Below are 17,000 nucleotides of genomic sequence, written 5' to 3'. Positions count from 1 at the left end.
ACATCTCCAGGAACAGCCAAAAGAGTTACATCGGCTTCCCATGAACTGACTGTGTAGAAACTTGCATTAGGTTCCTCTTCAGATATTCCTGACACATTCTTCAGCCAGCTGTAATATATTCTTGCTTAATTCACAGATTTCTTTTGACCCTGCTCCAAGGTTAGATGTAATAGAAGCATTTCAGCACTGCAGCAAGTACAGTCCCCAGGAGAAGTTTATTTGTGATAAATGAAAGCTTAAGCAGGGCTCACCAGAACTCACAACAGAACAGAACACCAACTCTTCTGTCAAAAGGGACAAGGAAAAAAGAAAGAAAATCATAACCTTCATTTAAGTTGCTGAACAACATCTTCAGCGGTTGAGTATTTCTTGGCAGATCTTCATTAAAACCATTTTTTTTCTTAAACCATGACAATAACTGCAACAAATGTTCACACAAAATGCAGCAGGCTCTCCAAACTTTGGGTCTCATGTGCTTTAGGCTCCCACTCCCCCACGTCCCACGGTTTCCAGAGCTGCCCAGAACTAACAGATTCTAAGAATGTTATTTTTGTTTTCGCCTTCTGCAGCTTGCCATCTGATTCACTAACTGGGCAGGGGAAGCCATTACTTGTAGCCTGTGTGGGCAGCCCAGGCACCACTGTCCTTCAGTGGTAGGGCAAGTCCTCATGCAGTCCCACAGTACTCAGCAGACAAAATGACATGGGTACTGTTTAATATTTGCTACGCTTCCCAATACAAGGAAGCAGCACAGAGACCCTGAGCACTGGATTCTTGAATGAGAAGGACAGGGACCAGAGATGTATCTTCCTGGAGAGTTTGGGACAATGGTGAGAAAATAGTCCCTAAAAGCAATAATTTTAGCCCACCTGCATGTTAACTATGAGGCTCAGATAAAAACTACTTATATCATGGACCCCTCGGAACATACCTAAAATAGACCTCCTAGCTTCTTCCCACAAGAAGATCCCTAGTTTCATTTGCTCTATTCCTCCTTTTGAGTTTTATTGAACAATTTGCTTTATATCTTAATTGCCTTTCAGCCACCGAGTTGCAGACACTAGTATGATTTCATCCTTACCTCCCTAGGCAGACAACGTCAGAATGTGTCCCAGAACCTCACACCTCCTCCCTAGGCAGACAATCTCAGAATGTGTCCCAGAACCTCACCTCCAGAGCCCTACCCCACTAGAAAGACAGAAACAGACTGGGGGTATGGAGCCACCTGCCATTGTTCATGTCCAGCAGAGAAACACTTACGAAAGTCAGACCTTCCACCTTCTGCATCCCATAAATAATTTAGGCCCACACTCCCAGAGGGATAAAGAACCACTGAACACAAGCTTGTGGTGTAACTATAAAAAATATATATTATAGGGGGTTGGGTGGTAGTGCCGCAGGTTATGCACACTTGGCACAGAGTGCAAGGACTTGTGTAAGGATCCTGGCTCAAGCCCCCCTCTCCCTTACCTCCAGGGGAGGGGTCACTTCACAGGCGGTAAATCAGGTTTGCAGGTGTCTATCTTTCTCTCCTCCTCTCTGTCTTCCCCTCCTCTCTCTATTTCTCTCTGTCCTAACCAACAATGATGACATCAATAACAACAATAAAAACCACAACAATGTCTAAAAAAAAAAAGGCAGGGGGCAACAAAAGGGGAAAAACAGCCTCCAGGAGCAGTGGGTTCTTGGTGTAGGCAGAGAGCCCCAGCAATAACCCTGGAGCCAAAAAAAAAAAAAAGAAAAAAAATATTATAGTGAGTCATGGGATCCATGCATCTTTTAACTCAAAGCTAGCTCCCTGAAGTAGCAATGGAATTAAATTCTGCTAAATGAAGAGGAGATAAGAGAAAAACATGAATGTTGAAAAAATTACATTAAGGTCTAAATTTGATGAGTTTCCAGCCCCATTCTGCCCCCTCGATTTTTGCAATTGGCCCCAGTGACTAATGTGCCCCACTAAAAAAAAAAAGGTGGGGAGGACAGCTTAGAAGAAGCCTATCCCCAGCCCATGTTTACCTCCAGGGAGGGTAAGACTACAAAATGCCAGAATTAATTATTTAGGTTGAAGTCTTGACTCAGTGGCTAACAGAATATGACCTGGGCAAATCAGTTGAATTATCTGGGGGCTCTGTCACTTCCATATTAATTTGGGAATAGGATGAACTCCTTCCACAAGTACATGTATGGACTAAATGAGATAACATATAGAAAAACTTTTTTTTTTAACTTCCACACAAATGTTATTATTAGTTGGAAAGACCGAAAAAAAAATAGGTTTAGGTTTTCATATTTAATTTTGCAATTGTGTGTGAATCCAGAACAATTTTGGCAAGACAATAATACTGCAATAAAGTTACTAAAAAATGCGATTTAAGGTACTCCATTAAAGTCACATGGTCTCCAACATGATTGGTCACTTCCATTAGGAACATTATCATAAACCCTCTTGTGGGCCTCTCTAGGACCTTGCCTTCACTATAGAGCAGCAATGGTAGGAACTGCCCCACTCTCTAGAGGCAGGCTGGGTCATCCTACTCTGCCACTCCAGGAAAACTGGTCCTTAAATGAGTGTACCCTATAATGTTCCCAGCTGTGACCAAGAACTGCAGGCTCAGACTTACAGGGATGCAGAGGTTACACAGGTTCCTGTGCTAAATATGAATATATATGGGCCCTGAGTCAAACTGATGTGGTAAAAAGTGGTTTGTATTTACATATTATTTTCAAGTTTGGGAGCTAATCTCTTCCTTCATGCAGCTTCCTAGTTCTATTATCAACTCTGACTACATCTTCCCAGACAGTATTATTAGTTCACCTCCATGCTAACTATCAAGCTCAAGCAAAAATGACTGAGTCATGAATCCTAGGGACATACCTCAAATAGACTTCCTAGCTTCTTACCACCCTAAAGTCCCTATTTTCACCTCCTCTACTCCTATTTTCTGGTTCCCATTTATTAAACAGTTTGTCCTGCTTTATGTCTTAACTGACTTTTAGCCACCAAGTTGCAGATATTACTATAATTCCATCCTGACCTCTCTGAGCAGACGATCTCACCAATGTGTCCTGGAACCTCACCTCCCCAGAGGCCTATCCCACTAGGAAAAGATAGAAACAGGCTGGAAGTATGGATCTACCTGCCAATGCCCATGTCCAGCACAGAAGCAATTACAAAAGCCAGAACTCCCCCACATCTGTACTTCAAAAATAACTGTGGTTCATACTCCCAGAGAGAGAGAAATATTAGGGAAAGATGACTAGAGAACTCTGAAACACAATTCCATCAAGATCCAGAAAGAGAATAATCAAGAAGAAAAGATATTCAGAAGTATTAATAGGTGTAGGTATGCCCTAGAAAGGAAAAGAAGGCAGGACCATAAAAGGGGGTGGGAAATACAAAATATATAGCTAGATATAGATATAGATAGATAGTTACAGCAAAAATAGTCAACCCATGTCTGTGACCTTGGGAGAATCACTGCAGTTTCCAACGGAGGGAATGGAAATGGTGTGGTTACCTTAATTTTGTAAACCAATATTAAATCATTAATAAAAAATGTTACAAAACAAAGCCCCCACACACACAATACTTCATCTGCACTATTCCAGCCTTTGGGTTCATGATTGGTCAACAATTTGTTTGGCTTTGTATATTAACTCTCTTTTCAGCCACCAGGTTCCAGATACTAGCATGATGCTAACCGGACTTCCCTGGACAGACAACCCCACCAATGTGTCCTGGAGTTCAGATTCCCCAGAACCTCGCCCCACTAGGGAAAGAGAGAGGCAGGCTGGGAGTATGGATCGACTTGTCAATGCCCATGTTCAGCAGGGAAGCAATTACAGAAGCCAGACCTTCCACCTCTGCATCCCACAATGACCTTGCATCCATACTCCCAGAAGGATAAAGAATAGAAAAGCTATCAAGGGAGGGGATGGGATATGGAGTCCTGGTGGTGGGAATTGTGTGGAGTTGTACCCCTCTTATCCTATGGTTTTGTCAGTGTTTCCTTTTTATAAATAAAATTAAAAAAAATAAAAATGTAAAAAAAAAGTCACAGATTTGAGATGCATAGTACTCCAGATGTTCTTCTCAGGTGAATAGAACATACACTGGCACATTAAAGGTTTTTTAAAGTCTCTAAAATTGGTGGCCAAGGAGAGAACTCAACTCAGAATACCTACTTGGATGTCCAAGCCCGAGTGGCCTTATGCTAGAGCTTAACAGTGCTCTGGGCTTCTTTGTTTCTCCCTCCTCTCCCATTATATCTCTCTCATAATAAATAAATTAAATAAATCCTTTTAAGTATGCAAGTCCCCTATTGCCTAAATCCCCATCAAGGTTACCACAGCCTTTCAACAAGTTGTGTCAAACAAAGTGAAGGCCTCTGAAACTGGACTTGCTAGAACCCTCCCAAAGGCTTAAGGCTTTAATCCAATGCATATTTCTCTCTCCCTCTCTCTCTCTCTCTCTCTCTCTCACCCTCCCTCCCTCCCTCCCTCCCTCCCTCCCTCTTTTTGCCTCCAGGTTTACCTCTAGAGCTGGGTGGTGCCAGCACTACAAATCCACTGCTCCTGACAGTCATTTTTTTCCATTTTATTGCTTAGGACAGAGAGAAATTGAGAGAGGCGGGGATATAGAGAGGGAGAAAAGAAACACCCGCAGACCTGCTTCACCACTTATGAAGTTTCCCTCCTGCAGGTGGGGACTCAGGGGCTTGTATGGGTCCTTGCACTTCATACTATGTACACTTAACTGGGCAATGAATCTCAATGTGGTGGGTAAAATAACACAGAATTTTGCATCACCAGCTCATGCTAAGAAAGCACACCAATGTTTCTTCATGCTGTCACCTGCACTTCATACCACACTCTCTCTGTGCGATGCACGTTTAGGGCAGCACATTAATAAGCATGCTCGATTAACGGCTGTGCTTTTTGTTCTGAATGAAATTGCCTTCCCACACTCATTTGATAATTCCATTAAAATAAGCTATCAAGTTTTCTCAGCATGCTTTACCCTTCAGAAACCCCCTGCCACTTTTCCTCCTCTTTGCACTTTCAGAGAAGCCTGTTGCTTAAATGAAGCTGTGGGTGGAGAGGAAATGTTTGCTGAACTTCCTCCATTAATTGGGCCAGGGTGGCTGCCACAAAGCACCAGGAACTGAGTAGCTTAATCAATAGAAATGTCTGGGTCAGTCTGAAGGCTAGAAGTTGCAGAACAAATGTTGTTTCCTTTTTGAGAACTGCAAGAATAGAGGAAAAAAAAGGTCTCCCCTGCCTCCCTTGTAGCTCCTGGTGGTTTTGCTGACAATTCTACTCATTACCTGCCTGCATCTTCCCATGACATTTCCCCCTGTGTATGGAATTCTGTTGGGACATGAATGTAATTAGCATATGGCTGACATCAGCCTGACAAGCATACAATGGACTTACTTTACACAAACCCACAAGGGACTGTGGGTGTACAGGAATTTATTTAAGCAAGTGTCTGCTGGAAATAGCTCTCTGTTCATGCGTGCTCTCGATATTCCTGGGTATTCTGTTCCTACTTCCCTTGCCTTCTCTCCATCCCAGGACCTACCATATTGCTTCCCCTGGAACCCAAGCATGTGTAGCTGAGCCCTCGTAACTAACTTATGGACTCATGGCTCCTGCCAGCATGACTAACTGATCTTTGCTCTTTTGTCTATTTTGCTATACCTAAATAACCACAAAATAATAAACCTACCATTTGTATAAACCCCAGACAAAACCTGGGAAAATCTTTTATTTATTCATTCATTCATTCATTCATTCATTCATTTTTAATTACTATAGGATTTTGTGTGAAAGCCCCCTGTTTTGTGAGGACACTAGTCACATTTGACAAGGCTCCATTTTGCCTTAGCATAGTCCCAACTCAACTGACAGCATCTATAACAAATGTCTTTCTTTTTTTTTTAATATTTTATTTATTAATGAGAGGGGTGGGGGGGGAGAGAGAGAAAGAGATTGAGAAAACCAGACATCACTCTGGTACATTTGCTGCCAGGGATCGAACTCAAGTTCTCATGCTTGAGAGACCAACCTTTTATACACTGCACCACCTCCAGGAACACACAGCTGTCTTTCTAAACAAGGATACATCTGTGATACTGAGGAGTAAGGTTAGTGTGAGCATATGGAAGGCAGGGAGGAGGGTACGAGCCAACCCACATTACCACCCAAATTCAAAGCGTTCTTGGGGGTCGTGCCATTTCAAGAAAACCCTGGAGCTCACACAGAACAGACGCACACCTAAAAAGAGCATGCATGCCTGGATTGGCATAGGCTGGCTGGATGGCACTCAGACCTGCGGCGGAGCACACAAGTCTGCCTCCACTCTCCCCCAAGACCAGGCGCAAATCCACAGCGTGGGCCTTTTCCCCTTGGTTCTGTGCATGTTTAAAGACTCAGTGAACCTGAATCCAACAAAAACAAGTCCCATTTCCAACTCAGTGATCATGTACATTATCTCATGGGCTTTAGAAATAAAAGTAGTCAACAGATAAGTGTGCGGAGCATTACTGAGAAGAGATCATGGTTCAAAGGCTGAGCTTGCAGGCTCTGGTGCTAGATCACAGGGATATGGGTCCCAGAGTCCCTGTTTCTATCAACTCCTGCAACCCTGTTTCTCAGCCGCTTCACCTTAGAATAGTTTGCCTGCCTTAGTCAGGTTGAAAAATAACGGAACAGAAACTCTGCTACATTGCTGGTGGGAATGCAAACTGGAGCAGCCACCTTGGAAAACTGCATGGATGGTCCTTACATTTTAAACTTACTATCTTGTAACCTACCATAATAAGAAATAAAGAAAAGTTTTAAAAGAGAAATACTGGACCAAGTAAGAGTACTGGTATCACACACTTGTGAAGATTCCTAACTTCATTCCTATACACTGTTTTGAATAGTACCTGCTGCAAAGCAGATGCCCATGAAATTTGAAATCTATTATTATTTTATAAATGGAAGTTTGTAACTCAGCATATAAAATGACATCTCTGAGACTGGTCAGTGGTAAGATCCCACCTGAAACCTCAAACTTTGCCATGTGACTAGCATGTGAAACTGAACCACAAGTGGCCAATGACTGGTAATTAAGACTGAGAACAAATTGAGCCCCAGGAAGCTATATCCAAACTCCCACATCTGATTAGAAAGAGGAGTTGGGATCACCAGCTCCTTGTGACACAGAATGGAGCCCCCTCCTGTGTCCTCCAAGGACAGATTTACCTGCCCTCCATTGCAAGCATTCCTCAGCTCCATTCTAATCACTAGTCGGTTTCCTGGCTTCTATTTCCTGCCATGCTAAGGTTCCTAGCACTCAGACTGGTATGTGAAGCTTTACTGACTTACTGGTAAACCAACTGGAAAAAAAAATCAATGAATGAATGATTCAATCAATCAACAGAAGAGACAAGAAGACTTCAAATTCTCCACAACCAATCATAACAGGACTGCTGGCTACAGAGAAGAAAGATGGTCTAAGTGCTGAGAATTCAGGGAATGCATGTGTGATATTAATCAGTTAATAAAGTTGTTCTGTCAGAATCCATAGAATTTCAAGGAAAGAAAGAAAAAAGAGAAGAAAAGAAAATGTCACTATTAGCTCTCTAGCCTGATTTGCATGTGTTTCCATCTTCAGAGTATTCCCTTTGATTCCTTTAATCAATAGCTATTTTAGAAAGCTCTTCATTACTTCCTAATTGTCCAAATTCATTTTCTTCATTTTTCCTTATGAGAAGCAGATTTTTCAAATGAGCTAAGTAGATCAGCAATTTCAATTTCAGAATCATTATTAACTTCAAGCATTCTTCTCCATTATTAGCATGGCCCCTTCTCTCCATAGGGCTAGATTCTATTCTCCATGTCTAAAAGGCCATATATCGTTCATTTTCTAGACTTCTCCCCCCACCATATTCTCAACACTTTCCCCCTATTAAGAGGATTCCATGTTTACAATAAAGCTGTTGCTAGAAATCTAATTTATGGCATCTCTACTTTTTAGATAATGGTGCAAGTGGTTCCTTATTACACTAATGTGTCAAAATTGTAAATTATTAGTGTTCCTCTAGATTTTAATCTACCCCCACCAAAGCAAGCAGTAAAACCATTACCACAAACAGGGAAACATTTTACAAATCACATAGATGAGTACTTTGGACCTAATGATTAAATTTAATTAAAACGCACATAACTCATTGACTCTAAGAGTCTCACAGCCAGGAATTTCATATCATGGGAATAAAAGCATCCTTTCTGGTAGCCCCGGAAATCACACTACAATACCAGAAACAAGGTGTATGTCCAGGTGAATGGCTGGCTGAAGATACAAGGTCCAGCAATACCAGGAACCACCATACAGTCACATTGGAATAATTCCACTAGTATAGAGAAAGATGCAAAAAACTACTATTCATCTGGTCATTATGAGGAGGGCAGGGGAAGGGCTTAAGAAAGGGAGACTGAATAAAGAATAGGAGTTCGTGGCAAAACAATTATGAACTTATTTATGTGAAAGTGCATTTGTGCATATGACTATTAAAATAAAGACAACAACGGCTACATGATTATCTATGGACTACAGATATTCACTCTTTACATTTTATATGCTATCGATTATTTTATTTCTCCTTCTCCTCTTCCTCCTCTTTCTTCTATTTATTTATTTATTTATTTATTTATTTTTGCCACCAGGTTTGAGGCTAGGGTTCAATCCCTACAAAATCAATCCAATACTCCTAGTGGCTATTTTTCCTTTTTTCTTTTAATATTGTTCTTTATTTTATTTGATAGGACAGAGGGAAATTGAGAGGATAGTGGGAGCTAGAAAGGGAAAGCTAAAGAGAAATACCTGTAGCACTTGTTCACCTCTAGTGAAGCTTCCCCCTTGAAGGTGGGAACCAGGGGCTTGAACTCAGGACCTTGTACATGGTAATGTGCATGTTCAATTGAGTGTGTAACCTGACCAGCCCTGATATTTTAATTTTTATCAGTTAAACTATACTCCAGGTGATCTGGAAAACATTAGTTACTTTTATTATAATTATATATGTATATATGTATATATATTTACATCAACAGAGACAGTGAGATATGATGAGAAAGAGCAAAAATTACATATTCACACATCAGAACTCAAATCCAGCCACTAAGTAACAGATTATAGGCAGAACTACCAGAGTATAATCAATACCTCTTCTCTCTCACAGATGAAGTTCTCTCTAACTCATATGAAATAAGTCTTTCAAAAATAGTTGCTAATAAATTGGGGGTACTCAAAAGACCTAAGTACTAATATAGACAATAAAAATAAATCGATCCATTGTGATTCTAGGCCATTATCATTACCATGTCTCTTTAATTACCTGTTCCCTAAGGGACATGACATTTTTCAAGATTTTTCTCTGCCAAAATGACTTAATAAAAAACAATAATTACTAGGTTTTTTTATGTTCTTAATGAATCAGTGACACCTGTAATTGCCAATCTCAGTTACTGATCAAGACAAAGAAACCATCATTGCCCACAAACCTGAGACAATCCATTTAACAGCAAATAATGTCTTACCATGAGTTGGTGGGTAATTTCTATTAGCTTCTTGGAAATAAAGAAAATCATTGACTATAGTAATTTCAGCTTCAGAAACAGTGTCCAAGGCTCGAAGTAGAGTCTAAGTTAAGATTCAACTTAGCGGGAGTCAGGCTGTAGTGCAGCAGGTTAAGCGCATGCGGTACAAAGCACAAGGACCAACGTAAGGATCCCAGTCTGAGCCCTGGTTCCCCACCTGCAGGGGAGTCGCTTCACAAGCGGTGAAGCAGGTCTTCAGGTGTCTCTCTTTCTCTCCCCCTCTCTGTCTTCCCCTCCTCTCTCCATTTCTCTCTGTCCTATCCAACAACAATGACATCAACAACTACAACAATAATAACTACAGCAACAAGGGCAACAAAAGGGAAAATAAATAATTTTATTTTAATAAATAAAATATTTAATAATAAATATTTAATATTATAAATAAATATTTAATAAATAACATATTTAATAACATAATAAAAAATTTAAAAATTCAACTTAGCTTTAATTCACAAATTTGTTTTTGTTTCAAAGAGACAACCCAGAAAAGTATATCAGGATTAATTTGTAAAGAAGAATGCGTTAGAGAAGACCCGTGAAAAACAGCTTTATTAGCAGCTTACACTTACTACATTAACTTCTCTAAGACAGTGTTGCTTATGCTACTCTGAAAAGATAAATACAGACTCCTTCATGCTTTCTTGAAACTAGCAGCAGATGACCAAAAGTCAAAGCAATCATCTTAAAAGCACATAAACTCAATAGGAAGTGTGGTCAAGGACAAAGCAAAAGTTACTCTAAAAATCTCCTCCACAAAAAATGTCTTCAGTAAATGTATTCAACACTAACAATCATGAAAGGTTGCTCCTTGAGAACTCAATAATTAGCATGTTTTGAAACCTTAAGAATCACACCAGAATGGGGCTTTTCTTTAAAGAAACCAAGAGTGGTAACATTCCTATCACAGGATGTTTGGATTCACATCCACTTTGTTCATCCAAACAACAAAAAAAAAATACAATGAAACCTCACAAAACAATTTTTGTACCAGCAATGCCAAATCTCTGATAAGAGGTCTAACATCTCAGGTCATGAGGTCTTTTAGAACATAAACTATTCTATACTTACTGCTGCCCTTTACAGTCTTATAGTAAATGATTAAAATTTAACCACAAACAGCTACCTATGACTCTGAGTACACTGTAAGCTGCAGGTTTCTGCTTCATAGTTAATTTGAAAAGCTCATCTGTCCCTGGAGGGACAGCTGAGACATTAGTCTGAATCAACATCAGCTGAGCCCCTAAACTTGAAAGCAGACAGCTCCAAATCATAACAAAACAGCCATAATGGCGACTCACCATATTGACAGCAGGGTCCCTGGAATCCCTCTGAACACTGGCACCCCTGGGCTTCTGCATCCCAGCATCTCCTGCCATTGGAGCAAGTCCTCACTGCTAAGATTGCTAAAAGGAGAGGGTGGGAAAATGGAGTTGAGGAGAAGCATGAGACTGATACTCATACAATTTTCAGAAATTCCCACCAACCACTACAAGGATAAGCAGTGCATATATATGTATCAACTAAAGGACAATTATTGTCACTATGACAGCCTTTATTAGAATCATCAAACAAATAAATGCAGAGAAACTTAAGGTTAATTTAAACTCCACTAAAATGCTAAGTGTATTTCTACACTTGAGGCTTGACTCCATAAACTTAATAGTGGTTTGGATATAACAAATGACACTCAATGCTTTAACAACTGGGAGAAAGACTAAGCTCTTCAGATAAAGAAAATACTACAAAAGCTGGATAAGGAAAAGAGACTGGCTCACTTAATGACTGACTTTTGAGTGCCCTAGTCAGGTAATTCTTAGATTCCCACAAAGATAATATAGGACTAGACATTCTAATAGACCCCTAACTCCACCCACCATCACTCCTTACTTCCATCAGGAAGCCCATATGAGGCCTCTTGTGGGCTCTCCAGGACCTTTTCCTCATTATAAAGCAGCAGTGGTAAGGAATGCCCCACTCTCTGAAGGAAGGATGTGTCAGTCTATTCTGATACTCAAAGAAGACTGGTACTGAAATGAATGCAAACTAGAATGTTCCCAGCTATGACCATGGACTTCGACCTCAGGCAAATAGGGACTTGGAGGTTATACAGGCTCCTGTCCTAAATGTAATATATATGAATATATATATTACATATAACACATATATATGCATATTGAATATAATATATATGTAATATATATGAATATATATATTATATATAACACATATATATGCATATTGATGGAGTAAACAGTTAATTGGATTTACATACACTTTTCAAATCTGGGAGCTACATTCTGCCCTAATCCAGCTTTCTAGTCCTATTCTCAACTTTGACACCATCTTCCCAGACAATATTTCTAGTCACTAAGAACATACCTAAAATAGTCTCCCTAGGTTTTTCCACCCTAAGATCCATATTCTCATATGCTCTATTCCTACTTTTTTTATTCTTGCTTATTAAACATTTTGCCATGTTTTATATCTTACTGTCTTTCTGCCACCAAGTTGCAGATGCTACTATGATTCCATCCTGAACTCCCTGGGCAAATGACCTCATCAATATGTCCTAGAACTTCACCTCTCCAAAGCTAGGAGAAGATAGAAACATGCTAAGGGTATGGATCAACCTGACAATGGCCAGGTCTATCAGAGAAACTATTACAGAAGTCAGGTCTTCCACCCATAAAAAAATTTGGTCATGCCCCTAGAGAGGTAGAAATACTAGCAAAAAATGACCAGAAGGCTCTAAACTCCAATTCCATCAGGACCCTGAGAAAGGAGAAAAAAAAGGAAGGATATTCAGAAGTAGTATGTACAGGTGTGACTTAGAAAGGAAGCAAAGCAAAGGAAGGATTCTAGGGAAAAAATGGACAAATATACATATAGATAGATAGATAGATAGATAGATAGATAGATAGATAGATAGATAGATAATAGCCAACTTATATCTGTGACATTGGGATAACTGTGGCAGTCCCCAATGGAGGGGATAGGGACACAGAACTCTGATGGTGGATGGTGTGAAATTATACCCCTGTTATCTCATAATTATGTAAATCAATATTAAATCAGTAATAAATATCAGGCAGGGAATGTCAACCCTTCAGCCTCATTACTCGGGTGAGACCTTTCCTTTCATAGGATTCTAAAATTCTGTTCCAAGTGGTTCCTAACAAAGTCCTAAAACCTAGATATAGACCAGGTCCCATGTATCTATAAATTAGGGCAAACTAAATACCTGAAAGCAAAAGTACAAAGTAGTCTGCAGTAAGTCAGTATAAAGTTCCTAATGAAATAGTGTCCACTTAGACTTAGATACCCTCCTCATCTGCTTCCTATTATACTTTCCTCAATAACTCCAAAGATAACCTTATCAAAGCAAGGACTACAAAAGCTGAATAAGGGCAAGAGACTGGCATACTTTAATTATGACTCTTTAGTCACTATCAGGCCACCCAATCAGCAGGGGCCCTAGTCGGTGAATCCTGAGATTCCCAAACAGACATAATGGGCCTAGAATTCGATCTCCATTGTTACTGGTCATCTCTATCAGGAACAACAAAATAAACCCCTTTGTGGGTCCCCCATAGGACCTTGCCCTCAATTTGGATCAACAATGGTAGAGAATGTTCCATCTACTGAAGGGGGGCTGGACAACATACTCTATGCTACACCTGAGGAAGATGGGTCCATATTGGGGCAGCCTGGAATGTTCCTACTTATGACCACAGAATGTGAGCTCAGATCTCTAGGGATACAGAGGTCACATAGGCTCCTAAGCTGAATATGGACCCCAGATCACATCAAATCAATGGAGTTTACAGTCAACAATATCTATACACCTTTCCCATATTTGGGAACTACTCTCTTCCCTGATCCAGCTTTCAGGTCCTTTATGCAGCCATGACATCATCTCTCCAGATAATAACTTGGATCCACCTGCATTTCAGATTTTAGGCTCAGGGATTAAAAAAAAAAAAAAAAAACTAGTATAGCCACAGGCCCTTTGGAATATAATTAAAATATGCCTACTAGCTATCTACAAAACGGAGACCCCCCAATCCCTTCATCTGCACTACTCCAGTCTTTAGGTTCATGATTAGTCAACAATTTGTTTGGCTTTATATGTTAACTCTTCTTTCAGCCACCAGGTTCCAGATGCTAGCATGATTCCAACCAGACTTCCCTGGACAGACAACTCATCAATGTGTCCTGGAGCTCCGATTCCCTAGAGCCCTGTCCCACTAGGGAAAGAGAGAGGCAGGCTGGGAGTATGGATGAAAGTGTCAATGCCCATGTTCAGCGGGGAAGCAATTACAGAAGCCTGATTCCACCTTCTGCATCCCACAATGGTCCATACTCCCAGAGGGATAAAGAATAGGAAATCTATCAGGGGAGGGGAAGGGATATGGAGTTCTGGTGGTGGGAATTGTGTGGAGTTGTACCCCTCTTATCCTATGATTTTGTCAATGTTTCCTTTTTATAAATATAAATAAATATCACTAATAAAAAAGGTTTACATTCTTTCTTTTATGCCACCAGGATTAATGCTGGGGTTCAGTGTCTGCTTCCAATGGCCATTTTTTCCTTTCCCTCTCAGTCAGTCTTTCTCTCTCTCTTATATAATAGGACAGAGAGAAATTGAGAGGGGTGGGAGAAGAGAGAAAGACACAGCACTGCTTTACCTCTCATGAAGCTTGCTCCTACAGGTGGCGAGTTAGGGGTTACACATGTGTATTCAACTGGGTATGACACCTCAGGATCCTTTTAAGTTTAAGTCTTTTTGTGGGGGGAAAAAGACTTGTAGAACTTCATAAGAAGTTCTAAGAAGCTTGCAGAAAAGCAAACTCAGACCCCTATCCCAGACCTACTGAATTACAACATATAATTTTAGCAAGATACTAGGGAATCTGTGCATTAATGTCTGAGTAACTCAACTCTACAGACACACCATGGGTATGATGCTACAGCTGGAAGAATTTTGAAAATTGAGCCAGAAGTATCAATGCTGGCCCTGGGGCAAAGGACTATGATAGGTCTCATGTGACAATATCAAGAATTCATTTGGACACTGATTTTCCAGAGCACAGAAAACAGCTGAGACACCATAGCAGGCAGGTGTTTTCAGTGAGCCAGACCCAGCCAACCCAACCCCAACCTGGCACAGCACGCAAACACAGAGGGACCCTGAGGAGGCCCCATTCCTGCTTAATGTGGGATGCCTTGGTGATCTCACTAAGTTATTTCAAGAGCAGGGAGCATAGTGGTGAGAGAAAGCAGGAGGCAGACAAACTCCCAAAGTTGCCAGGAAAGCAGGAGAGATCAATTGCACTGTGCAGCTGCACTGATGGTAATGGATAAATGTGATTTAAGGGACATAGCAGGAACCTTCAGCACATAAGGAAAAGCCTCACTGAGAGCCGTTTCTCCTAGCATGAAGAAGCTGATACTAGAACACCTGTGGCTGGGCCACCTGAACTGCAATGAATCCTGAGGAGCTTGACCTGAGAAGTTCCATTTAGACTTAGCACAGGGGGTTCCCTGCCAACTTCTTTACCAGTGGTGGATTTGAAGTCTGATGATACTGGGGAAAGGGAGAACAGAAAAAGGAAGGTGCCACATGAGGTGTAAGTGTAAGTAAAGTTAGTAAAGAGACAGAGGGCCAGCGAAACACTCAATAGGTCACTTGGATAGTGTGCTCTTGTGTTTGCAACCCAGGTTTCAGCCTGGCACAAAGTGCACTGAAGGAAGTTTTGGTGCTGAGGAATCTCTTTCTCTCTCTCTCTCTCTCTCCATGCACTGAAGAAAGTTTTGGCACTAAGGAATATCTGTGTGTGTGTGTGTGTGTGTATGTGTGTGTGTGTGTGTGTGTGTGTGTGTGTGTGTGTATGTGTGTTATCTGAAGAAAGTTTTGGTGTTAAGAAATCCTCTCTCTCTCTCCCTCCCTCCCTCTCTCCCTGCCTCCCTCCCTCCCTCTCGTTGTTCCCTTCTCTATATCTTTAAAGAAAATAAGAAATCAAAAAAAAAAAAGAAAAAAAAAAGAAAATAAGAAATCAGGGTGCCAGGTGGTGGTGCACCCTGTTAAGCACATATATTACCAAGTGCAAGGACCCAGGTTCCAAGCCCTGATCCCCACATGCAGGAGGAGCAGAGGCTTTATGAGCAGTGAAGCAGTTCTGCAGGTGTCTATCTTTCTCTCTCCCTCTCTGCCTCCCCCTTCCCTCTCAATTTCTTTCTGACCTATCCAATAAAATAGAAAAAAAAAAATGACCACGAGGAGCAATGGATTCATAGTATCAGCACCAAGCCCCAGTGAGAACCCTAGTGGCAGTAAAAAGTAAATAAATAAATGAAAAGTAAGAAACACAAAGTCAGAACTGTCAAGCAGTGGTTCTGAGTTCTGATCTCTCCTTAGAAATGCACATCAGTGAGGTTGTGGGTATATTTGTGCATGTGCCATGTATGAATCAGCAGTCCAGAGACATGATGTGAGTCCATGCTAATTCAAAGGATGCTCACAACTGGACAAGCATGACATGATGGAAGTTCCCAGATGGGCTAAGCCATTAGCTGCAATGACAGAAAGTAAGATAAGAAGAGTTATAGCTCACAGTGCAGGTAGCCAGGTTCCTCCACTAGCTGGCTCCAGCCAGGGCAGCACTTGTAGATGGTCTGATGCTCCAGGCTATAGACCTGGCTGTACTCAGTGTAGTATCTGGTCCTGAGAAACAAGGGCTCAACATAAGTAACTCATCCCCTGAAAACAGAACAGCCGTCATCACACCACCAAAAAATTCTGCTTCCAAACCCTTCCCCCAACACACACACACACACACACACACACACACACACACACACACACACACACACACACACACACAAACACACACTGTCATCAGTTCATATGTAACCAAGATTCAATATAGATGGGTATAATTGGGTGGAAATTACGGCCAAGCAGTGGTACATTCAATAGAATGCCCTGCTTACAATAAGCAAAGACTCAAGTTCAAATCCTTGGGAAGAAGCTCTTCGAGGAGTGAAGCAGTGTTGCAGGTGTCTCTCCCCCCCCCCACTTCTGTACCTCCCCCTTCCTTCTCAATTTCTCCCTGTCTCTAACCAAAATAAATAAAGAAAAGAAAAAAAATCTAGTGGAATATAAGAGGGATCCTATCCTATGGTAAAAATTAACATTTTATTTTCCCCATCTTCTTTTTGGGGTTATTGCTAGAGCTTGCTGTCTGCATGATTCTATAGTCTGCTGACCAATTTTGAATAGCAGCTGAGACAAAAAGACAGACCGACAAATAGAAGGAAAGAAGTCTGTAGCACTGCTCCACCAC

The 17,000-nt window shown here is 40.9% G+C and overlaps 1 protein-coding gene across 1 annotated transcript in view; it reads right to left on the bottom strand.

Annotated features, from left to right (window-relative positions):
- LOC103113428 (EGF-like and EMI domain-containing protein 1) overlaps nucleotides 1-17,000 on the bottom strand; it is a 684,559-nt gene that overhangs the window by 644,459 nt on the left and 23,100 nt on the right. The window contains 2 exon segments of the mRNA XM_060171006.1: nucleotides 10,953-11,057; nucleotides 16,269-16,378. Coding sequence (XP_060026989.1) covers nucleotides 10,953-11,057; nucleotides 16,269-16,378 — 215 coding nt within the window.

The sequence above is a fragment of the Erinaceus europaeus genome, chromosome 14, assembly GCF_950295315.1.
Source record: "Erinaceus europaeus chromosome 14, mEriEur2.1, whole genome shotgun sequence".
In the NCBI taxonomy this organism is placed as follows: domain Eukaryota; kingdom Metazoa; phylum Chordata; class Mammalia; order Eulipotyphla; family Erinaceidae; genus Erinaceus; species Erinaceus europaeus.
The sequence above is the reverse complement of the archived record's forward strand: the minus strand, read 5'-3'. Positions and strand labels throughout refer to the sequence as shown.